The 25,965-nt window shown below is 40.9% G+C and overlaps 1 protein-coding gene across 3 annotated transcripts; it reads right to left on the bottom strand.

The window, feature by feature from the left end:
* On the bottom strand, positions 1–25,943 carry CPSF2 (cleavage and polyadenylation specific factor 2). Of its 3 annotated transcripts, XM_061611984.1 has the most exons (16): positions 25,783–25,943; positions 24,982–25,054; positions 23,613–23,796; positions 22,247–22,406; positions 22,038–22,143; positions 20,749–20,878; positions 18,820–18,935; positions 17,176–17,363; positions 16,471–16,761; positions 15,235–15,335; positions 14,440–14,640; positions 12,320–12,472; positions 11,573–11,798; positions 10,224–10,526; positions 2,586–2,720; positions 1–2,492 (listed from the first exon to the last, which is right to left on the bottom strand). In XM_061611984.1, exons 3-16 carry the CDS (start codon positions 23,759–23,761, stop codon positions 2,400–2,402), a joined length of 2,352 nt encoding a protein of 783 aa, XP_061467968.1. In that variant the 5' UTR covers positions 23,762–23,796; positions 24,982–25,054; positions 25,783–25,943; the 3' UTR covers positions 1–2,399. The 3 variants fall into 3 exon arrangements, with proteins under 3 accessions (XP_061467968.1, XP_061467966.1, XP_061467967.1); XM_061611982.1 differs by lacking the exon at positions 24,982–25,054; XM_061611983.1 differs by lacking the exons at positions 24,982–25,054; positions 25,783–25,943 and adding an exon at positions 24,952–24,975.
* Between the last annotated feature and the right edge of the window lie 22 nt (positions 25,944–25,965).

The following is a 25,965-nucleotide window of genomic DNA, read 5'->3' as shown; positions in this document are numbered from 1 at the left end:
TCAAGTGGAATAGGTTTTATTATCCTTTTAAAAAACTGAGTTATGAGAAACAAAGTTTTTAAATCTTCAGTAAGTTTTAGTTCATAATTTGCTTGCCATCTTAAATAACACATTACACATTTTTAAAAGTACTTTTCAGTGAGGAGACGATCAGAATATAGACATAAGTTAAACCAATATTGCAATATCATTGAGATGTATTGAGCTGAAGGTTCTCTGTTAAAGCTGGGAGGGGGATGGTACAGTGCAGGGAAAGCCAAGGTGGCGCCCTTCAAATGTTTTGAACTATAACTCCCATCATCTGTGATCATTGACCTTACTGGCTGGGGCTGATGGGAGTTGTAGTACAACTTCTGGAGGGTATTACATAGGCTACCCCGCTAGAGTGAAATAGGTTTAAGTGCCAAATACATTTTATTTAGGCTGCCATTAAGAGGATTGTTACTGAAAAGGATTAACATGTGACATTCATACTACCATTATGACAGAAATGAAACCAACATATTCTTGCACAATATGAAAAGGCTGCTGTTTAAAACAAATGAGGAATTTTGACAATCATAACATTGCCTGAAGTGTTGCAGTGGTATAAAAAGTTCACCTGCCAAAATTTCCCCATCTATCCACCTTTTTAAAACTCAGAACTGCTGCCCAATGGCAACCTACTGAAAAGCGACAAAAGATGACATGGACACATTTCCCTCCCCCTTCAATGAACATAATGAAATGTAGAATTCTATGGCTTGGACTCATAGGGTGGTATCCATTTTATCTAGTTTGTGAGACGTGCACTAGTGGAATGGAACTTTCCCCTCCTCTCCCCTGCAGACCCTCAAATCAGCTCCAGAGGTTGAGGGACCCTCCAAAGAAAATTCTGGGTGAGGAGGGAACAGGGAAAATAGAAGTGTCACTGTGCCAGTGGAACCCCACTGGTGCTGCTTTGGACACAACCCACAGTACCATGAATGGAAGTAGTAAAAGAATTAGGGCTTTTCCATCAACTCTCACCCAAGCACTAGTAGATTTCTTGTAGTACTGTGCCACAATATATTAGGTTGTGTCAGTGTAAGAAATATGGTGAATGAGAGACAGACTGTAGCATATAAAGTCTGGTGGGCCATCAAAATGTCTCAAAAAGTTTCTTCAGAGGCTTGCACAAATGGAAAATTCTCTGGATTTGGGATCACGTCATTGATGCAACACTCTTCTGCAATGTTGGAAAAACCCAGGGCCAGCCCAAGCCATTTACCTTCCTGAGATGAAAGACAAAATGGCATCTCGCTCCCCCAATGGACGATGCACATACAGGATGCACATACAGAAGACAACTGAACTGGTGGTCAACTCTTACTTCAACTCTTGCAATGGGAAAGCATCCTGTGCTGCCCCTGAGAGCAGCAGGCTAGCTTAGGGGCGTGCTGGACAGGCCCTCTGGCATAGAGAAGTATCCTACAATGCTTCAGCCCAGCCTCTCACAAATATCTGCTTTCTGAGCAGCTGCCTAATTATAAGTCTGAAAATGGGGACAGGTCGTCTGTGATCAGCTTTTAGTTAGCAGAAGAACAACTTTTGATGCACACCATTATATCTAGCATACATTTTCAAAATAGCGATCATCGATATCAGCTGAAGTCACTGTAATGTTCTTTGTGCAGCTACAACTTTTTTAACTGTCCAGTTTAGTGGTGGTGTTATTGTAGTAGTAATAATTATAATAATAAAGTTTGAACTGATTGAACCGAAGAGAGATACCTTGAAAGCATCACCAAGAAGTACTTTTAATTTCCTGGTAATTTCCTATATCCATCTATATGCTAATCTGTATGCATATTAATTTTCAGGGGAGGAAACTATCAACAAGAAACAGACCAACTGTCAATAGTCTATTGAATTTGGCATTCCCTCCAAAAAATCAAGGATGGAAGGAAATATTTTAATTGCAAAATAGGAAAACTGACTTCTAACATTAACTTATAACATTTTGCATTCTTAACAAGTCTGCATCCAGCCCATTAAGGTTAAGTTAGTTGCCTTAGCTTCCATTTAAATAAATGCGGCAAGTTAATCATGTCTTAAGTTAAGTGCACCTAACTTAGTCTGGATCTAACACAGTATTTTTTAATAACAGTTCTCATAAAAATATCTGCAAGTGTAAACCTGTAAACCAACCTATAACAGGTACTTTCTAACAAAAATCTTGTACTAGTCTGAAAAATAGAACTGGCAAAATGTACAGGATACCTATATACAGCTACCTTATTTTATATCCAGTAAAGTTCCAATGTTGGGACCCTCAGCTAGAAACCTTTGGTAATGGCTAGTAAATGCCCTTAACAAATGTGTGCTGCAAACAGATCCCATAATAAAATGTCCGTATCAATCATATTTACAATTCTCCTTTAGACAATGGCATACTGTTCATATAAAAGGTCTCTAATTTTATAGAAATCTTCACAGAGACAGCCTTCCAATCCAATACGTCCAGTTTCAGTCTGTAACAAAACATATTATACCTATTAGAGACAGTACAAAAGAGATTTGCTATGACTGGCATATAAAAGCAAACACACATACACACTGCTTACCCTGCGAACAGCCACCAAGTTGTTACATACGAGGACCCCTCCCACAAATTCAGCTTGAATTCCTTCTCGCAAAAGGACCTGCTTAAAATCAGACAGTCTTGGCTCATTCATGAAGACAGACTGATGTCCTGGAACCTTTTGTGAACAAGGTGTGAAAACAAAAGTTAATTGAAATATTTTTGGGGGGGGGGAGAGAGAAAGAGTTAAGAATCAAAATAACTTCATATAAGTGGTAAGACTCAGCCTGAAGTAAATAAGATTATGCCAAAACCATCCCTTTAACAATTATGTCCTGTGCTGGATTCACAGGACAAACCCCACCAGGAATCTGTCCTTCAAAAATTCTTAGTGCAATAAGAACATAAGAACATAAGAAGAGCCTGCTGGATCAGGCCAGTGGCCCATCTAGTCCAGCATCCTGTTCTCACAGTGGCCAACCAGGTGCCTGGGGGAAGCCCGCAAGCAGGACCCGAGTGCAAGAACACTCTCCCCTCCTGAGGCTTCTGGCAACTGGTTTTCAGAAGCATGCTGCCTCTGACTAGGGTGGCAGAGCACAGCCATCATGGCTAGTAGCCATTGATAGCCCTGTCCTCCATGAATTTGTCTAATCTTCTTTTAAAGCCGTCCAAGCTGGTGGCCATTACTGCATCTTGTGGGAGCAAATTCCATAGTTTAACTATGCGCTGAGTAAAGAAGTACTTCCTTTTGTCTGTCCTGAATCTTCCAACATTCAGCTTCTTTGAATGTCCACGAGTTCTAGTATTATGACAGAGGGAGAAGAACTTTTCTCTATCCACTTTCTCAATGCCATGCATAATTTTATACACTTCTATCATGTCTCCTCTGACCCGCCTTTTCTCTAAACTAAAAAGCCCCAAATGCTGCAACCTTTCCTCGTAAGGGAGTCGCTCCATCCCCATGATCATTCTGGTTGCCCTCTTCTGAACCTTTTCCAACTCTATAATATCCTTTTTGAGATGAGGCGACCAGAACTGTACACAGTATTCCAAATGTGGCCGCACCATAGATTTATACAACGGCATGATGATATCGGCTGTTTTATTTTCAATACCTTTCCTAATTATCGCTAGCATGGAATTTGCCTTTTTCACAGCTGCCGCACACTGGGTCGACATTTTCATCGTGCTGTCCACTACAACCCCGAGGTCTCTCTCCTGGTCGGTCACCGCCAGTTCAGACCCCATGAGCGTATATGTGAAATTCAGATTTTTTGCTCCAATATGCATAATTTTACACTTGTTTATATTGAATTGCATTTGCCATTTTTCTGCCCATTCACTCAGTTTGGAGAGGTCTTTTTGGAGCTCTTCGCAATCCCTTTTTGTTTTAACAACCCTGAACAATTTAGTGTCGTCAGCAAACTTGGCCACTTCACTGCTCACTCCTAATTCTAGGTCATTAATGAACAAGTTGAAAAGTACAGGTCCCAATACCGATCCTTGAGGGACTCCACTTTCTATAGCCCTCCATTGGGAGAACTGTCCGTTTATTCCTACTCTCTGCTTTCTGCTTCTTAACCAATTTCTTATCCACAAGAGGACCTCTCCTCTTATTCCATGACTGCTAAGCTTCCTCAGAAGCCTTTGGTGAGGTACCTTGTCAAACGCTTTTTGAAAGTCTAAGTACACTATGTCCACTGGATCACCTCGATCTATATGCTTGTTGACACTCTCAAAGAATTCTAATAGGTTACTGAGAAAGGACTTTCCCTTGCAGAAGCCATGCTGGCTCTGCTTCAGCAAGGCTTGTTCTTCTATGTGCTTAGTTAATCTAGCTTTAATAATACTTTCTACCAGTTTTCCAGGGACAGAAGTTAAGCTAACTGGCCTGTAATTTCCAGGATCCCCTCTGGATCCCTTTTTGAAGATTGGCGTTACATTTGCCACTTTCCAGGCCTCAGGCACGGAGGAGGACCCAAGGGACAAGTTACATATTTTAGTTAGCAGATCAGCAATTTCACATTTGAGTTCTTTGAGAACTCTCGGGTGGATGCCATCCGGGCCCGGTGATTTGTCAGTTTTTATATTGTCCATTAAGCTTAGAACTTCCTCTCTCGTTACCACTATTTGTCTCAGTTCCTCAGAATCCCTTCCTGCAAATGTTAGTTCAGGTTCAGGGATCTGCCCTATATCTTCCACTGTGAAGACAGATGCAAAGAATTCATTTAGCTTCTCTGCAATCTCCTTATCGTTCTTTAGTACACCTTTGACTCCCTTATCATCCAAGGGTCCAATCGCCTCCCTAGATGGTCTCCTGCTTTGAATGTATTTATAGAATTTTTTGTTGTTGGTTTTTATGTTCTTAGCAATGTGCTCCTCAAATTCTTTTTTAGCATCCCTTATTGTCTTCTTGCATTTCTTTTGCCAGAGTTTGTGTTCTTTTTTATTTTCTTCATTTGGACAAGACTTCCATTTTTTGAAGGAAGACTTTTTGCCTCTAAGAGCTTCCTTGACTTTGCTCGTTAACCATGCTGGCATCTTCTTGGCCCTGGCGGTACCTTTTCTGATCTGCGGTATGCACTCCAGTTGAGCTTCTAATATAGTGTTTTTAAACAACTTCCAAGCATTTTCGAGTGATGTGCACCAGGTCCCGGTCCCCACTGAGGATTAAGTCCAGACCGTAAATGTCACAGAAGTGATTAGTGGTTTGTCTCAACACGTTTTAAGATACTTTAAGATACTTCAGTTAGAAGACACAGTTCTACTTTCAGTCTTGAAACTGTGTGCAAGCAAGTGTTGGGAGGAGAACGTGCCAGGTAAGGGGAAAGCGTCCCAGACAAGTTGTGTCTGTGCCTTGTTCCGGTTCTCCTCATATCCACAGGATTGTTGGTTGTACTGTCAGCCAGCCCTCGGATCTCCAGATGCTGCTTTTAAATGCTAGATCAGTTGCTAATAAAAAACCCCTTATCCACGATCTGATCGTGGAGAAAGGTACCGATCTTGCGTGTATTACCGAGACCTGGGTGGGAGAGCAGGGAGGAGTTGCTCTCTCTCAGCTCTGCCCACCTGGGTACTCGGTGCAGCACTGTGGTAGATCTGAGGGCCGGGGAGGTGGGGTTGCTATGGTCTATAGGAGTTCTTTCTCTCTCACCAAGCACCCTGTCCAGACGGCGACTGGTTTGGAATGTCTTCATCTTGTGCTGGGCCAAGGAGACAGACTGGGAATACTGTTGGTGTACCGCCCACCTTGCTGCCCAATGGCTTCCCTAGCTGAACTGACAGAGATAGTCTCGGAGGTATTGTTGAGGTCCCCCAGACTCGTGGTACTGGGGGATCTCAACATCCATGCCGAGGCTGTCTTGCTTGGGGCGGCTCAGGACTTCATGGCCTCCATGACAACCATGGGGCTGTCTCAAATTGTTACTGGCCCGACACATGTATCGGGACATACTCTTGATCTGATCTTCGCCACTGGTCATGGAGATGGTGATCTGAGGGCGGGGTATTTTTCATCTACTCCATTGTCATGGACAGATCATCGCTTGCTGAGTTTTAGACTCACGACAGCCCTTTCCCTCTGCAGAGGTGGGGGACCTATTAAGTTGGTCCGCTCCCGGAGGCTTATGGATCCTGTAGCTTTCAAGAGGGCTCTGGGAGTTTTTCCGGCTGATAGTACTGGTGCTCCTGTCGAGGCCATGGTTGACCTGTGGAATACGGAGATGACCCGGGCCATCGACATGATCGCTCCCGCGCGCCCCCTTCGCTGCCGAACTCATACAGCACCGTGGTATACCCCGGAGCTGAGAGTGATGAAGCAAGAGAGAAGGAGGCTAGACTGCAGGTGGAGGTGAACTCCTGACGGATGTAATCATTCCTTGGTAAGTGCTTCCACTAAGTTGTACATAAAAGTGGTTAGGGCGGCAAAAAAGTCTTATTTTGCTACCACCATTAGATCATCCCTTTGCCACCCAGCGGAGCTTTTTAGGGTGGTACGAGGGCTCTTACATTCTGGCCCTCATGATACTAAGGAAACATCGGAAGCCCGCTGCAACGAATTTGCGGAGCACTTCCAGGACAAGATTGCATGCATCTGTCGGGACTTAGACTCTGATGTTATGACAGATGAATCCATTGAAGTGTCCAGAGCGCGGCCTTGTCCTTTATTATTGGATGAATTTCAGTTGGTGCAGCTCGAGGAAGTGGACAAGGTGCTTGGAATGGTGTGGGCGACCACCTCTGCTCTGGACCCTTGCCCATCTTGGCTGGTGAAGACTGGCAGGACTGTAACCGCCGGCTGGGCCAAGGAGATAATAAATGCCTCCTTGAGAGAGGGAGTAGTCCCTGGCAGTCTCAAGGAGGCAGTAATAAGACCTCTTTTAAAGAAACCTTCTTTGGACCCAGATGTTTTGAACAACTATAGACCGGTGGCGAATGTCCCTTTTTTGGGCAAGGTTTTGGAGCGGGTGGTCGCTGGCCAGCTCCAGGCGCTCTTGGATGAAACCGATTATCTGGATCCGTTTCAATCCGGTTTTAGGCCCGGTTTTGGCACTGAAACAGCCTTGGTCGCCCTGTATGATGACCTTTGTCGGGAGAGGGACAGGGGGAGTGTGACCCTGTTGATTCTCCTTGATCTCTCAGCGGCGTTTGATACCATCGACCATGGTATCCTCCTGGGGAGGCTCGTGGAGTTGGGAGTTGGGGGCACTGCTTGGCAGTGGCTCTGCTCCTACCTAGCGGATCATCGCCAGAAGGTAGTGCTTGGGGAACATCGCTCGACACCCTGGACTCTCCATTGTGGAGTCCCTCAGGGGTCGGTTTTGTCCCCCATGCTCTTTAACATCTACATGCAGCCCCTGGGTGCGGTCATCAGGAGTTTTGGAGCGCGTTGCCATCAGTACGCTGATGACACAGCTCTACTTCTCCTTTTCACCTTCTTCAGGTGAGGCTGTTGATGTGCTGAACCGTTGCCTGACCACGATAATGGACTGGATGAGAGCTAATAAACTGAAACTCAATCCAGACAAGACTGAGACACTGTTGGTGAGCTCTTTCCCTGCTCAGATGGTGGATGTTTATCCTGTTCTAGATGGGGTTACACTCCCCTTGAAGGAACAGGTTCGTAGTTTGGGGGTCCTTTTTGACCCTTCCTTGTCGCTCGAGGCTCAAGTGGCCTCGGTGGCACGGAATGCGTTTTACCACCTTCGCTTAGTCGCCCAACTACGCCCCTATCTGGACAGTGATGATCTCACCTCTGTTGTCCACGCTCTGGTAACTTCTAGATTGGATTACTGTAATGCGCTCTACGTAGGGCTGCCCTTGAAGACTGTTCGGAAACTTCAGCTAGTGCAAAATGCAGCAGCCAGGCTGTTGATGAGGACCAATCGGGCTGCGCATATAACACCTGTCCTGGCTCGCTTGCACTGGCTACCCATTTGTTTCCGAACTAGATTCAAGGTGCTGATGTTGACCTATAAAGCCTTACACGGTGTGGGACCGCAATACCTTGTAGAACGCCTCTCCCGCTATGAACCTACCCGTTCACTTCGTTCAGTATCTAAGGCCCTCCTCCGGGTACCAACTCACCAGGATGCCTGGAGGACTATTACCAGAACTAGGGCCTTTCCTGTGGTGGCCCCCGAATTATGGAACAGCTTACCGGAGGAAATACGCCTGGCGCCTACGGTTCTTTCTTTTAGGTGCCAGGTTAAGACCTGGCTGTACTCCCAGGCATTTTAATGTTCAATGTTTTATGTTTAATGTTTTATTTTAATGTGTTCCTTTCTGTTACTGATTTTATTCTATATTGTATTTTAATCTCGTTTTGTACACCACCCAGAGAGCTATTAGCTATGGGCGGTCTAGAAATGAAAATAAATAAAATAAATAAAATAATGATCTTTAGCAATAATAAAAAATTATTTAGAGAAAGACAATTGGTGCCTGGTGTTCCATATAGCAAAGCTATTCATCTTGGAAGTCTTGGCACATTTTAATCAAGGTGAAGTAAAATATTTGCCCACTTTCAGATAAAAAGTTGGTTACCCCTGGTTTAGATAATAGGAAAATTGCTTATACGCACTCATGCTATTTATAATATGAACACAAAACAAACTAATTCTTTATTTTTTTATGCAATTCCTTTGATTTTAGCAAGATTAGAAACTTTCTTAAATCACTGCATATTCAAAAGCATCTTAAAGGGATGTACAAAACAGAATACAATATATTGATAACCAAATAAAAACCTATTAATACAACATTATTGTTGTTATGCGCCTTCAAGTTGATTACAACTTATGGCGACCCTATGAATCAATGAGAAACCAAAAAAGGGGTCAAAGACCAAGATGCTGGAAAATAGGAACTTTTATTATAGATAGGAATGATTGAGACATTTGACTTTGACACAGAACAGAAAGCGATTTGCTGGTCTTATAATCTTATAAGCCATTATCCCCTGATGAAAGCCTGCAGATAATAGGCTGAAACGCGTTGGGTTTTATCTATAATAAAAGTTCCTATTTTCCAGCATCTTGGTCTTTGACCCCTTTTTTGGTTTCTCTTTTGGGTGCTAGCCACCCCCTGCTTTTTCCCTATGAATCAATGACCACCAATAGCATCTCTGATAAACCACCCTGTTCATATCTTGTAAATCATGGTGTCCCAAAATTAACCAGGCTGGGATTATTCTTCTGGGAAGGCCTGGTGGAATAAAAAGCTCTTCAAAAGGCACTGAAATCCCAAAAGTGTCGACCTCTGTTTGATATTCACTGGAAGGGAGTTTCACAACACTGGGGCTGTTACATGACAAGCCCTGCTCCATGTCACCACATAGCAGACCCTGGGGGCATACAGCAATACAAGAAACATTTCCCCTATTACTGAGGTGTCTTCACCAGCATATAAACTGTAAAGCCATTTATCAAGAGCCAATATTATATGCCGTCTCTAAGCTGTCAATGACTTTATATGTACGCTTATGAAGAATGGAAATGGACCGCCTTCGAGTTGATCCCAACTTTTGGCTTATAGGAGCTCTATAAAACAACCATCCTGGATTCCAACACGAAAGAACATGGGTCATATCCAAAATTAGTCATAGCCAGAGTAGACCACTAAATAAATGGATAAGTCAATTAATTTCAATGGGTCTACTCTGAGCATGACTTAGTTAGATATCATCTCATAGCAATAATCTCCTTTAATAGTAGGTCCAAATGTCAAAGCAATATTTATTTATGTGGCCTGCTTATATCCTAGCAACAAAAGAAAGTGGTTAGCATCTAAAACCAGAAATATGAGGGGGAGAAACCGGGATGCTACAAAAATATGTTTTATCTGTAATCCAAACCGGACGTGTTTCAGCCTTGTATATTTAGGCTTTCGTGAGAGGAGTAAAGGCTGATGTACAATATCTTCCAATGAGCATAACTGCTTTCACTGAGGCGTTCGTATTGGTGAAAGCAGTTCTGCTCATTGGAAGATATTGTACATCAGCCTTTACTCCCCTCATGAAAGCCTAAATATACAAGGCTGAAAAGCGTCCGGTTTGGATTACAAATAAAACATATTTTTCTAGCATCCTGGTTTCTCCCCCTCATATTTCTGCTTATATCCTACCCAACACACAGAGAGATACATAAAAGTTTATCTGAGGAACAAATTTAAGTTTTTCTACCTCATTTGGTGGCAAGGGTTCCAAAGTAGGAATGATCTCACTCTCCTCACAGATTTCTTTGTCATCATCTCCAAAAAGACTCTTGATGGCCTTCTGCTGTGCAACAGCACTAGAATCAGAAGAAGGTGCATCCACTTGCATTTCTGTTTCTTCTCCATCGTCTCTCAGTTCCCCTTCTTCCAAAATCACTCCTGTATCCACTTTTGATACTCGCATGTCCAGGACTCCATCTATCCATGCCAGTTCAGCATCTTTAGCTTTACAAAACTGGAGGGAACTGACCAAGGAGTCTTTTAACCTGACCTAATTGCCAATTTAAAAAAAAGTACATTAAAACAAACAGCCCATTTTACATATTGCATTCAATATAGTTACTTGCTTCAAACCAACAGGAAGCCTTTGAGAAGCTACGCTATTAAGAGACTATAAATGGAAGCATATTATGCCACTTTTATAACCCTGGTCCTATTGTAAGGGATAAAATGGTCCAGGCAACAAAGGAAGCAAGCCAAGCAATTTCTAAAAAAAGAGGAATGAACAGAGTCTGGATAGTAACTTCTGAAGGAAGACATATCTTGCCATCTGTGGGGCTGACTATCCTATAAGTAAGCATATTTTGTCAATGGCTTTGTAGAAACAAATCTAGAATGTGGTTTGTACATATGCAGTTTGCAATGGCAAGCTTTTGAATGGGCCTCACCCAGATTGAAGAATGTGGACAAGTAGCCTAGCATTAGATCACATAATCACACCAGAAGCTATTATTCCTAGTATTATGGGCATTAACAATATAGTATTATCATTCTCATCATCAAATTATCTGATGATTTATAAGTTGTGTTTCTTGTACATAGATAAGATTTTTTTTCTGCCTTTGCAACTGCTTTCCCCCCTTCAACTGTCAAAAACAAAATCCAAAACTGTATAATGGAGTTAGGCAGACAGCTGTATATGAGCAGCAACCAACTATTTAATGAGTGACAAGAAGGCCCCAAAGGAAATACTATATAGGGGACTTAGAGCAGGAGAAAAACTGCTTCAGATTAAAAGCTTTTGTTAACTCTGCTCACACAAAAGGAAATATGGCTACACACTCAGAATATAGCACCCTTGTAGATAGATCCAAAACCTTTTCCTATGCCACAAAGTGTTAATCATCTTCTCTGCATGAACTTCTGCGTCACAGGGCAGCTTGAACAGTAGTTCTAACAAGCTCCTTGACTGGAAGGAATTATTACTTCTCACTGCACGTGGGCTAGTAACTAAGTACAAGTTAGGAATACAACTAAAAATAAACGTTTTTATTAGGATACCTGTCAATTTTTTTTTATCCAATTCGACAATCTTACCTGGTATATATGGGTCTCACTGGTTGCATCTACAGTTTCATGCAGTTTAGGCATGTAAACTTTAATGTCCTTTCCACCAAAAGCTCTACAAGACTCTGCAAGATCCTGGCTGGCTTCAGGTGGTCCATGCACAATGATCAATTGTCGTGGCTTCATCTGATTAATGATTTTTTTAATGGAGTCCCCATCTGAGCGTCCTTCATAGTCTATGTATGTAATGCGAGCTCTAAAATTTGATGTAAGGAGAAAAACAACTAAGCTATTTAACTATTGAGTTCATTACTGATTAATTTGACAAGAAAGAATACAAACCCACATTTATCAAACACATTCAACAGAAACGTTAATTTTTATAGCTGCAAAATCAGAATGCAAACGTCAGCAGAGCAGTGATATGCATGCAAGGCACTCTCAATAATAATTTGGCCATATGCACAATTAATTCTGTCCAACAAGATTAGTTTAACAGAATGACTTAGCATTTCACCCAAAAGAGGGTTCCATTTTCTTAAGATATCCACATACTGTGTTGTTAAAACATACAGAACAAGCCATCAAAGCAATGTCTTTTAGTAATCTTTGAGGGTGGAAAACTAGATGAAGTGAACTGATAGATCAGGGATGGGGAAGTCTGTTTCATCCCCAGTTATCAGGCAGTCTTGGTAAAAAGTGTTAGCTTCCAATGGACTAACCATTACTAATCTGTCAACAGTGCCCTCCAGCTGCAACAAATGTTAAGACACTCACTTTATTTCCATCGATTCTGTTGCTGAAATGCATTTGGTAGGAACATCTGATAAATCCTGGTCCATCGGTTCCTCCCCATTCGTAAGCCCAGATTCTAATTTGTTCTTTTCTTCTTCTGTTGCCTGAAGTTCTGGAACGAGGAAATCCTCTGGTCTAAAAAAAGGAATATTATTAATACTTCATTAGGGGATTGTTAACGGAACATCTGGTGCTATGGCGAAGGAACACACTATACTGTACATAAATAAATGTTTCCTGATATTTACAAAACAAAGTTCAAGAAAAGACCACTGATTCACATCCATGAATCTATGGAAGGGATTCACAAATGGTCAGCATATATTCCAGCTGAATTTGCAGCTGGAATTATATTGAAAAATATACATTATTTGTAGCATATGTTATGAAGACAGTGGCCCAGTTTGCAAGTAATGTTACGCTAAGGCTAAGTTTTCAATATGGTTTAATGTGAATGAACCGAGTCCAAGAACATCTGGAAGATCACAGGTTCCACATTCCTGGTTTAGTATGAATGAACAGTGTACTAGTGCCTGCTGCTCAAAAGTCCCCATTCCTACCTTTGCCATGCCAGGGAGGAAACAAATCAGACTTAACTTAGCATTATGTGCAAACCAGCACTCATGGTTTGTTTCTCTCCAAACAAGCCACCAACGGAGGCCAGGGTGTGGTTTGTTTTTGGCTTCCTGCTTGTGCACTGTTTCTGTGTAATCATGCACCTGTACTTGGGAACAGAGGAAACTGACTTATTCTGAGTTAAACCACTGGCCCATCTAGCTCAATATTGTCTATACTGGCTGCAGTGACTCTCCAGGGTTTCAGATAAGAATCTCTTCCAGCCCTACTTGGAGACTGAACATGGGATGTTCCACATACAAAACAGATGCTCTACCACTGAGCTACATCCCTCTGGGGAAGGTAACCACAAGTGCTGGTTCACACATAACACTTAGCCAGGTTTTGGTTTGTTTCCTCTTCAGCACAGCAAAGAGCAGGGGAGGAGTGCAGTGGGGACTGGTGCACACTGCTCTGTCACATTAAACCAGGGACCTGGAATCTGTGGCTCTCCAGATGTTGTCAGACTCCCAAATTCCATCAGGCCAGCCAGCACAGCGAACTGCCAGGGATGATGGAAGCTGCAGTCCTGCAGCATCTGGAAGACCATAGGTTTCCCATCCCTGCATTAAACCATATTAGCTATGGCTCACCACCCTTGGTTAAATGCAGAGCTTGGAAAAGTTACTTTTTTGAACTACAACTCCCATCTGCCCAATCCAGTGGCCATGCTGGCTGGGGCTGATGGGAGTTATAGTTCAAAAAAGTAACTTTTCCAAGCTCTGATTAAATGTCAAGCACGAACCGAGCAAATGTTAAGTTCTCTTATTTATTTATTTTTAACACAAGGGAACAACGAAGGATTAAAAAAGACAAGACAGTAAAGCAAAAGTAGCATACTGCTGAATATGCACTTTTTAGATATAAAAAGCATTAATCTAAGCAGGTGGTATTTAAACATAATGACCAGAATATAATTCAATGTTCTAAACACTTAAATACTAAAAGAGATGTTCCTCACCCCTGTCCATAATTGTTATATATACTTGAGGTATGTAAGTGTATATTTAAAATCATGTACAATATTGCAACCTAAATAAACAGAAAAACTGAAACTGTTATAAGTGTTAAGGGAGATATTCAACTCAATCCTTGCGCTAGTGCAATGACTCCAACTAGTGCAAGGGGATTTCCCCCCTCTCTTCCCCCCCCCACATGCACCCAGTGCAGGCTCCAAATCTGTTCCAGAGGGTTGTTTCAGAACAAATTAAAGGGGTGTGCAGGGGGAGAATGTTTCATTTCGCAAGGAAAAATGCTTGCGCTGATGGAACATATGACTTAGCACTTCGTTGAAGACAACTCTATGAATTCAATACGGAATGTTTGGATTTCAGTTCTGCACACAATCTTAGTTTTTCTTCTTGGTATGCCTCAATGAGTTACCTATCTATTCAGTTTCCCTATATTTAAAATGGGCACCTGTTACCTTTGTGCACAATAAATTTTAAGCATTTTAAAATGTTAACTCTTTCTTCTCTCCCACATACTTGATAATCTCTCCATATTCATCCCATTTAATTCTCTCTTCGGGAGCTGGAAACATAGGGTAAGACTTCTTGGCCTGTTTGAAGAAGCTCCCTTTGCGGTTACCTTCACCTTTCATCATCAGGTCATGCTTAGTTTTATGAACAGATGGTTGATCAATGTCCTCTTCAGCATCACTATCATCACTGGAATCAATATCTGCTCTAAAACAGGAGCCGAAAATCAACAATTTCATATAAACTCAAATCAAAGAACAACAAATACTGTATTTCTATCCCAATCTTTCTCTACAAAGCTCAGACCCATTCCAGGACTCTCATCTGGACACTTATCAGATTTACAACCACTTAGTTTCAACAACACTATAGTACTGGGAGCTCAAAGACAATTAATTGAGCCCACAGTTCTATATATTCAAAGAAGGGTATTGCTGAATGTAGTATCAAAATGGCTGTCCACACTCAATATTAAAATTGCTGTTAATTTTGGAAGTTAACTGTAGCTATCAAACCACAAATTGTTATAAGCAGTTCCTACACATCTTGGGAAACACCAGTATCAATTGACGAGACGACTTATAATATAATCGTGATGCCTTCTAAAATTAACTTTCGTTGAAATCAATGCAGTTTTTAAGTTTAGAATTGGCATATCTAAATTTAAAGGGCTTTTCCCGTGGTGCTTTTGAAATGGTGAAATAGTAGTATTTGAGTGACAGTAAAATATCTACTAAAATGGCCATTTTGAACATTTTTTTAAAAAAATGCATTACTGTGTCTGTGTGCACAGATACTCACTCTTTGGACTGTTCTAACTTTTTGGCGGCCTCTTTCTTTAGTTTTTCTTTCTCCAGATACTCCTCAAGTTCCTTTCCTTCTAGTTTCACCCTTTTCCTCAGCTAAAAGAAAAGTATATACAAATCAGGGGTATGTTTGCTGGCATAAGGAGCAATTTACATGCACAGGTTTTATTATGAGTTCACAATACATTTTTTAAAAAAGTGATCAGCATTATAGATTCAGGTAGAAAACATCAGAACACCAAAAGGAATATCCACAATGCCACATATTTGAAAATTTTTTAATCTAAAATAGATTCTAACAGCTGAGTCTTTGAAATGAATCTTCTACATCCATATTTTGTAGTAAAAATTAGCCTAACACTGAATGGAAACCAATGTTTTGTTGATGTAGGGAAATTCATTATGACAACATTTGGGAACTTTTAGGGCCATTTCAAGCATTTTATTTTATATGGATACTTCAAAATATAATGTATGCATGTACCAGACATATAAATAATAAATGTTTGGAAATGTGCATATTATATAAGCACACATTGCTGGGAGCTTGGACTGCCCCTAACTCCAGTGCTTACTGCCACATTCTTGAAGCGGTCAGCTCTTGAGGGAATGTATTAGTCAAAGCAGATGGATGGAGGTAAAACATTCATCCTTGCTTTATAGAAACACACAGAGAGACAATACCCTAGAACAGCCTTTCCCAACCAGTGTGCCTCCAGATGTTGTTGGACCACAACTCCCATCTTTCCTGACCATTGGCAATGCTGGCTGAGGCTGATGCGAGTTGTGGTCCAACAACATCTGGAGGCACACTGGTTGGGAAAGGCTGCCCTAGAACATAAGATCAATGAGTTACTGCACTTAAATGTTCACCATCCAATTATGCAAATGTTCTCAAAAGTTATTTAAAATTTGATTCTCTCCTTCTAAATTCCATACAGAAGTTTAGAAATGAATAATCAGTTAACAAACATAACTTCATTTAAGATTTTTTTACCAAAATTCTATTTTACCATACAAAATTTTACTTCTTGTTCTTTAAAGCTGAGGAAAGATTATTTCCTACCTATCAATGGAATAAAGATGGATATTCTTTCAAGAGAATTTTTTCATTTACATATTAATCAGAATATGGTTAACATGAGCAAAATCCCATTGATTTGTATAGAATTTATTTTCCCACAACTGTCCTTATGACTATAGTCTACTCAAGTAGGTGAAATGTTCTTACCTCTATATCTGTAACTTTTTCAGAGGGATGATCTATTAAGAACCGTGCTAATGTTCCAGGAGTGGTTCTATACGTCAAAATGATAGAGTTTTTGGGGTCCTGACACCATTGTATAAACAGATCTCTTGAAAATCCACATTCCAGATCTGGTTGGCTGGCAAGGACAACTTTGGGACTAGGAACCCGTGCCAAATCTGCAAGTCCATGACAGAGAGAGAGATGACGAAACTGAAAAGGATTATTCCTCTTATCTTCAAAGCATCTCATCAGTTTGTCACTCATCCATTCAACCTGCACAATGGAAGAAACAAAAATCAGGAGGTTGTACTGAGTTACAATACCTTTCTAGCAAAGAAAATATCAATCTATTAAATTGCCTTCTATTGATATCTCTGCAGGCAGTGTATACAATGCATAAATTGTACTTGTAAACATATGGAACTGTCAAATACTAAGTCACCCTATTGTTCTATGTGGCTAAGCCTTTTCTATTTCAACTGGTGCTCCCAGGTCTTTGTATAAGGAAGAGGAATTTCCATTTATACTAACAAAGGTCCTACTTGATTTTAGGTGTCCAGTGTAGGATATTATAAATACCTGCTCTGAAACAGTGAGATTCAGGTGGTTGGTAACACATTACTTAAAATACTCTGGATGTGGACTTGATATAATCACAGAAGTAAGCATTCTGCTTTCAAAACAAACCTGAGATTTTGAGAACTCCACAACATTGTAGCTGACATTATTTAAAAGTGCTAAAGAGTACACTCCTAAACCAGCATCTTTTGTCCTCCATATTTGATCAAGCAACTGGGCAAGTTCCAAAACTCTTCCTGCAGTGTCCACAGCGATTAGAACATTTCCATCCCCTCTCAGCGTTTCCAGGACATTTGCTAGAGACAACAAAACAATGTATTAGTCTAGTAGCAGCACTTGAATCCTACTCCACATGTATACAAAAGGTTTCTTTTTCATAGTCAGAAGAAAACCCTGTTATAGCTCAAAGGTTAGGTTCTAATCTACATGTGGCTTGCAGCAATGCATTAAACATCAGTTTCAAAAACAGATTTTAATTAAGTAACTTATATTAGCCACTTTTGCTACCATCCAAAGCCACTAACAAACATAACAGTATAATTTCACAACATATTACATTGGATAAAGTATTAAAAAGTCATATTCACAGATCCATATACAGGAAAATAGCTATATACTTCAAACTAAATTATTTTCCCCCAGAATGAGAGTCTAAAAAGAAAAGTTTTTATAGACTTCCTAAAGCTCTGCAGGGAGAACCTCAAGTGTCACTATATATGTTATTTATCTATTTAAAATATAAATGCACTTTTATAAAATATAGCTTTGGGGCCACAACCGGGAAGCCCTTAGAATGTCTCCAGATTGATCTAACTTCCTGAAAAAGAGGGGACTTAGAAGCAGTTTATTTTAATGCAGTGCTCTTACAGGAATTTTGAAAATCGCTGCCAAATCACTTAACAGCAATACACTAACACACCATTTTTTATTAATTTTGTGAAAGAAAAACATACAATGGTTGCCTTTAAAACACAAACACAAAATATGCATTTTGGGATTAAAGTTGCCAACATCTCAAGCTCTTAGGGCGCAATCCAACCCACCTTTCCGCCAGGCTGGGGAGAGTTGGATGCCGCAGCCCCCCAGCTGTGCCAGCAGGCTCCCGGCTCCGCTGGCCTCCACCAGTAGCAGCCCTCCACTGCGGCTGAGCCTGCCTGCGCCTCTGGAGGTTCATCAGGGACAGCCAGCCCAGCGGATGGAGGGCTGCAGAAGCCCAAAAATGAGGCATTCTGGGAGTGTGGTGGGGGCAGAGCTGAAGGGGTGGGCTTATGTGAGATCCTCCTTGCATTTGGAGCCCTCCCCCAGGTCCTGATCCACCCAGAAACTCTGCCGGCCAAAAGGCCGCCACAGGAAAAACATTTCAATGGGTTTCTACGGGGAGCACTTACTCCCTGGGAGGCCTTTTCATGGGCACCTGTGCTTCCTGGCCAGCTCATGCACACGGCTCCCAATGGAGCTGGCATTCAGCAGGGCCAGTGGCTCCAGAGCAGGAGGAGGATCCCATGGAACTTTCTGCTGGCTCCTCCTCCGCTGGTCCCCCGGCATTTGGACTGCTCTGCCTATTTTGTAGAATACTATTCAGCTGGGGGGGGGGGGAGATGGCAAATTCACAATCTTATCCAGACAGCGAGACTGCTTTTCTTATTTTTCTTGCAATAGTCACTTGTACTACGTGGAAGCTAAGATTTAAGAACAAATCCCCCCCCCCCGCCGCCATTATTGGTACTTTAGCTGCTATGGAAAAACACATACTTAGTAGCTGTTCATCTCTTTGTTTCCGTCTTGGCTGTACATATGTAGCATTAAAGGAATCAGTGATAAGCAAGGAAGGTCTGCTTAGCATTTCCAGGGAACATCCATTCAAATGACTAAAAGAGGAAGTTATACCAGAGAATTATAGTGCTATTGTTAAAGAAAGGCAATGATAAAACTAAAACATGTAGCAGAAATCTATTTTCTATAGTCAGTTTCCGTAACAAATTTTTATCACAAGCCTTCTTCTCATCTATATTTTATACAGTGTTGATGTATGTGGTTCCCTACAGAGGTATACAGCCGGAGTCAATTCCCTGCCTCAAAGAAGTTTACAATCTAAAACAGACATTGGACTGCATCCAACACTGTGTAAGTGAATCTCTGCTTGTGTAATAGGACTTCCCCTCCCTCTCATTCTCCCTGCAGCCCCTCTCCCAAATCTGCTCTGGAGGGTCCCCCAACTCTCTAGAGAAGATTTGGGGGATATAAATGGGGGCAAGGGAAGTTCTGTTGTACAATGAAAGTCTCTTGCGCTAGAAGACATAGGGAACTGAATGATGCTCGATGAGGAAAATATGGGCAGGGGATGCAGGAGAGAAAAGGATAGAAGGGATCTATATAGGCAAATGCAGATACAGTAGGGCCCTGCTTCTCAGCATTCTGCTAATACAGCGGCTTTCAATTAGAGTAAGGCCCCACTCATACGGTGCTTGTTCCACTTTTACAGCATTTTTCAGGCGTCGGACACCATTTTATTGATGTTCCACTTTTCGGCAGGTTTCGCTTTTAGGCAGAGGTCTGGAACGTAACCCGCTGTATGAGTGGGGCCCTACTATACCACAAAAGTTACAAGTTAGCATTCTTTGTCATGTTCTCATGGCAAACCATTTTTCTAAATGTGCCCCCATGTGGGAAATGTGTTATGTCAAGGATTGCAACTGAAAATTCAGGTTATCCCAAACACTGCAAACGTCTGAGCTCAGCATACAAAGGGCATTAAAAAGTGTCATGTAAAAACACCAAAACAAACTGGGAAAAGAAGAACTGTGTGACCAGCATGGCCACTCGTTTACATGCCAAAGAGTTAATCTATTGGCTTAAAAATGAACAAACTGCTATAGTCAGACTGCAAATACTTTGAAGTATGCAATCACCTTCCCCTCCCAGCACTGCATTCTTGCTTCTTGTAGTCAGCCTTCAGAGACAACAAGAAGCAAGACAACAATTTGAACTGAGTAACAGTCTATGCCCAGAATTTTAAAAAAGTGTCTATTTACTGAGGGGTTTGCACTTGTTCTTATTTTAGGATCTCAACCCTTATCAATGTTCTTAAGTTACTATTTCTCAATATACTGGTCACCTAGTAATTTACACATTTCCTCATTTTCACTCAGGGAAAAAATAACTCTTCCATATGTCTTATTTTTAGATTCTTTTTTGTGAGATCAGCTGTGAACGTTCCTAAGTACAAGAATAGCATTGCAAAAAAAAAAAATCTAAAGAGAATTTTGAACATAGCAACTTCCTATAAATAAAGCCTAATCTACCACTCTCCATGTGAATCAGACAAACCTCTACATGAAAATTTTGGTACCTACATCTGTAATTAGAGTACACATAAACTATAAAAGTACTATTACAAAGTGTACTGACTTCAAGAACATCTGAAATTCAATATAAGAGACTGCCCTTCCCTCACACAATGACAGCTTATTTCTAAATGGGATTTAAGGAAACTGGCTCTGGTCATTTAGGATTTGTCTTATCACAGATGGCTAAATAGCAATTGCTGCCATCTAGAACTTGCTGCACAAGTGGATGCCCGCTCACGCTATGTTGGATCTCACTCACTGTCTTCAGAAACCAGGAACATTAAAGCAATAATATTAACCAGCAGCAGGCAAATATTAATGATTGTGTACATACATCTCCCTCTTGTGGTTGAAGTCAACTGCATAAACAATTTCTTCTTCTCCATCTTTAACTATCTTCCAAATTGTTCCTCCTATCATATGGCCTGCTGGTAATGGTGTGATGGACAAGCCATGCCCTTTCCCTAAGAGAATCAAGAGCTGCATTTCAGACACAGACATGAAAACTTTATTATAGTCCATCTTAATCCCAAGGCAGTGAAAGAGGACATTAGTACTTGAATTACAGTCAAATGAAGACCACATTTACATTTCATAAAAAAATTACTCTGCAGTATTTCCTGGTTTCCTAATGAAAAGTACGGAAATGTTCTAGATCTACTTCAAAGTACATTGCGAATATAATAAAATTATATTTCATTTGTGAAATATAATTTTATTGCAGCTGCCTTTGTTTAGCTGCAACAGTGGTTCATGAAACTCACAAGATGGTGTAATCCTAAACACGCACACAGATGTGTTTTCACTTGGGTTTTTTTTGAGGGGGCAGCATATCAGTACAGTAGGGCCCTGCTTATACGGTGGGTTAGGGACCACGCCCCCGCCGTAAAGCGGAACCCATTGACTTTAATGGGTTGCATCACGCAAAAATGCCGCAAAATCGGCTTTAAAACGGGGAATTTCCCGATTGAGCCGCCGCATCAGCGGAACGCCGTAAAGCAGGGCCCTACTGTATTGTCTTAATGTTGAATATGGTCTTTGGAGAATACTGGATAAAGCATCAAAAATATACATATACATAGCTCACGTAAGTAAATTATTTCTTCCTGAGTTGAGGTGATGATGGCAGGTATAGCAACTAACCCAAAGAGGTCTCCTTCCTCTCTGTAGCCCTCCACATGCCCCCAAAATATGGTCTAGGATTGGGGGAATTGAAGACACACAGAAAAGTGACCACCCCCCACAATTGTATGCTGACAGGTAAAATATGCTAAAGAAAGAAAACATACACAATAAACACACTTATATACTTACTAGATATTCAAACAAAAGAAGCTGTACTTATGCAAAAACACAGATCCAGAACAGAAAATATTTAATTCTTGCAAAAGCATTCAAGATTTTAAAAAAGAGGAAGCATACAAGCAGAATGTTGCTTCTGCTAAAATTGAATATTCACTTTGGCTAAACTTGTATCTACTTCACTATTTTGTTATCCATAGTACTGTACAACAATTTTCTAGGCCCAATTTTTTTAAAGACAGAAACATCTAGGTTTGAGCAAAATGAGCATCAAATCAGAGACAATAAAATCACCACTACTCTAAAAAAGTTATTTTTTACCTTTCAAATTGACAATCTGAGAAAACTTTAGTTGTTGTATTTTATCAAAAGCTGCATCCACATCATCCAGGGTAAACAAAGTGAAATCCTCTGTGTTGTGACGTGACTACCAAACAGAGAGATTTTTTAGATATAATGAACACATTCAGGAAGAGTTTAAATCATGTTTGTAAAAAAGGGGGGGAAAGAAAGTTGCAAGTGAACTATACCTGGTAAAGATCATACATGAACATCTGGCCCATTTTGTACACAGGGATGGTTGCATAAATAGCACAATTCAGACCCATCTTTCCTACTGCATATGGGAGTGCACCCAAGTGTAAAGGATCAGGATGTGAAAGGAGTACTGCATCAATCTGGTGAACATGTCTAAAAAAGAAAATCAGAGGGGTAGAAAATTGTACACCATTCCACCATTTGAGAAATTCCACAACTTCAAAGACTGCATAAAGCACATCACTGAAGTATTGCACCTGCTCATGTTTTTAATCCAAACAACTAGTTTAGATCCTGATTTCCCTTCTGTGAGCAGGAGCATCCTGTGAATAGAATTTTTGCTGATTTCCCCCTTTGCCGTGCGATTCCTGAAAATCTACTTCAGAGGATTGGGGTAATCTTCCTGAAAAGGGGGGGGTGCTCTGGGAATCAGCAAAAATTGCCTCCCACTATCTTCCACTGAATCAAAAGCCTTCCATAAACTGAAACAGCCCTTCTATAAACTGGAGCAGCAGTAAGATCCAAGCCATTGTTTTCATGCATTAGCAAGTTTCAGTAAAAAAAACACAACTGCATGGTAAGAGCTGAGATGAGGTCTGGTAAGGGATACTTGGGACCAAATTTAGACAAATGGACAGGTTGCTACAGGAAAAAGTGCCTTCTTTGATAAGGCACACATAAGGCCAAATAAGTCTGCATATAATTAATCTGCTGTTACTTGAGAGCAACGATAATGGAAACAATGTGGGAATGTATTATAATGTAAACTGAGCAGTCTTGGCTAAGGAAAATCTACTCTCTAGATCCACTCTACCCATCCAAACAGGATTATCTGTGCACAGAAGTACTGCACACGTGTCCTGATCCAATGTGTATAGAATTTCCACATGCAGAACTCTGAGCAAAGGATTTGTTTTTTGTTTTTCACATGTATGGGATCCCATAGCAGTTTGGGAGCCCAGAATAGTTGTTTCATGTCCATAATATCATTGTATGGATCAAGGAAATTGTGACAGATTAGTTTGTGCCGAATTCTTCATTCTGTATAATCTGAGCCCGCAGATTTTTGGTGTTGTTGCTGTGAACAATGTAATCATACTATTGATGTGAATGAAGCAATTCAGAAGGGAACAAAGCAGAATCATTCAAAAAAATGGAAAGGCAAACTTCATATATGGTAAGAAAAAAGGACTGCCTTTAGCATAAAACTTGAATTTTTACTACTGGACTCTGATCCTCCAAATATGGTAACTACTGATGCCCCTTTATATCAGGATAAAAAGCACACAATAATCAGAGGTATGTTTTTGCATTATTTGTGAAGGAACAGCAGTTTAATTAAAATCTGGTTCTACTTACTTCCTTAGGGAATCAATGATTTCCATAGAAAAATTCTCATCCCAGCCACAATCCAACAGAAAGCGAAATTCGTCTACTTGAAGTAAATAACAGAGCGCAGATTCTTCCTGCACCCCTGAGAGGGTGGTTAGCTTGATGATTGATGTCATTTTTCCTTCCCAAAAATGCTTGCTAAAAGTAGTTACTGAAAAAAGAATAAAATCTATTATAAAACTGAAAGATTATCCTATGACCATAACTCTTTGACTTGTCATGGTTTTCTGTGAATGATCAGCATGCTGACTACATGCTGTTCAATCACCCGTTCAATCACCCGTTTCATTTCTTCTCAGGCACAAGCAGGATAAACAAACCTGGTCTTGGTTTCCCATTACATCTGGATTCAGGATTGTAGTTTCTCTCTCAACCAGCCACGATTTCAAGCCAACTTTGAGACATGGTTTGTTATTGGCTTGGTGATTAACTTGGGTGGCTTTAAAAGAGGATTAGACAAATTCATGGAAAATAACACATGGAGGATAACATGGCTGCTAGTCATGCTAGCTATGTTATGCCTCCAGTGTCAGAGCCTCCAAATACCAATAGCTTAAGAGCACAAGTGGGGAGAGTGCTGTTGTGTTCAGGTATTGCTTGTGGGATTCCCATAGACATCTGGTTACCAATGTGAGAACAGGATGCCAGATGAGACAGGCCTTTGGTCAGATCCATCCGGGTTTGTCTTAAATTCTTATTTTGTTTTTGCATGATATCCACTCGTTTAAACATTCTGATCCACCACATGTGTATAGTGAGATCAAGTCCCACCAAGTCCTGGCTCAGATACATTTTACACACAGCCAACTGCATTTCTGCCATGCTTGTGACATTAAATGGAGTGAACAGCATTAAAAAATGCAAACCACCCAACTAAATGCTGATCTGAAACCTTCCATGATTAAACACAATACATAAATCCCACTATATACATACATGCTTAACCTATACCAGGGGTTCCCAAACTGTGATCTACAGACCATTGGTGGTCCATGAGCTTCATACAGGTGGTCCTTGGTGTGTCTGTGGTTGAAGATGGGAGACATCCCTCGCGATAAATGCTTATATTGATTTTTAATTGTGTTTCTTATATTGTGTAATACAATAAAAACAAAGATAAAAAATAAATAATCAATAAAAACTCAATATGAAATAAAATCAACAAAAATGTAATTAAAAATCATACAGCATCTAGCACAGCATATTACAATTGCCACAATAGGCAGAAAAAGCAGTAAGTGGCCTGTCGACCCTCAAAAACTTGAAAGCAGTCCATGGGGGGGGGGAAATTTGGAAACCCACTGACCTATAGTAAGTAGTTGAGATAAATCCTTACTTTTTCACAGCATTGTTAAATTACTTGCCTCAGAACATTAACTCAATTTAAGTGAACGTGTGTAGAGTCACTCCTAGGGGGAAAATCAAGGGGAAGAATTCAGCATAGTCTCCTGCCAGTCCTTAGAAAGCTTCAGCTCACCTCCTGTCTTAGACTAATTCAGCATGAATCAAGTTGGGACAAGCTGCTGTCACTGTAAGCCTCACTGAAGCCATTGCATAGGACAGGACTATTAAACATACATAACTCATTGTTCACAATGATGCCGTCTTTTGATTGACCACTTCATATGTTCCATAGCAGCATAGATATTTGCTACTACACATAAACAGAACCATTCGCTTTTTGGCTGCATTTCTACCAAGCTTGTCACCTGCCTGGATTACATGTCTAGGTGTTTATCATTTGGGGCTCTTTTATACTTGCAGCCTTCTTCTCCTAAGCAGGTATCCTCTGATCTACCAAATCCAATGGGGCTTACTCCCTGAGAAAGCATCTGTACGTTTACAGCCGTGACCCTATGAAATCAGGGAATTTAGGCATATCCCGCAAAGGATCGAGAGGCAAAATAAAAATAAATAAAAAGTACCGTGGGAAGCATCCCCGAATTCTTTGCTTGGACTACGCAAAAGAGAACATTTCACAACCTATCCTACCAGTTGTGGCTCTTTTAAATACCCCCATCACAAGAAGGGCGGAAACGGATAAGTTATGTTTCACACAGAGTGTATGTAAGACACATTTGGGGGAAGAGGCGGGGATGCACTTTGCCTCCTCCGCAATACGCTCATTTATGCTTACCTGTATAGTAGCCCCTCGTTACCTCCCGGTCCCTAAACTTATTGGAGGCCTGAACTGGGAAGGAGAGGAAAAGTAAAGAAAAACAGAACACAAGCCTGCTCAGCCGTATTCCACACTTCCTGCAACCGCCGCCATTTTGGCACGAAAGGAAAAAACTGGCGAGCGCGCTGGGAGAGGAGGGGG

This window comes from Rhineura floridana, chromosome 2, assembly GCF_030035675.1.
Source record: "Rhineura floridana isolate rRhiFlo1 chromosome 2, rRhiFlo1.hap2, whole genome shotgun sequence".
Lineage (NCBI taxonomy): Eukaryota > Metazoa > Chordata > Lepidosauria > Squamata > Rhineuridae > Rhineura > Rhineura floridana.
This window is presented reverse-complemented; position numbering and strand designations above follow the sequence as displayed.

What these genes read in the sequence shown, in the direction of transcription:
- CPSF2 (XM_061611984.1), bottom strand. Translation starts at nt 23,761, where the DNA reads ATGACATCAATCATCAAGCTAACCACCCTCTCAGGGGTGCAGGAAGAA. An exon ending in AAAAAGTTACAGATATAGAG is followed by an intron (nt 15,336 to 16,470) that starts GTAAGAACATTT and finishes CTTTTCTTTTAG; the next exon opens with CTGAGGAAAAGGGTGAAACT. An exon ending in ACTTGGTGGCTGTTCGCAGG is followed by an intron (nt 2,493 to 2,585) that starts GTAAGCAGTGTG and finishes GTTTTGTTACAG; the next exon opens with ACTGAAACTGGACGTATTGG.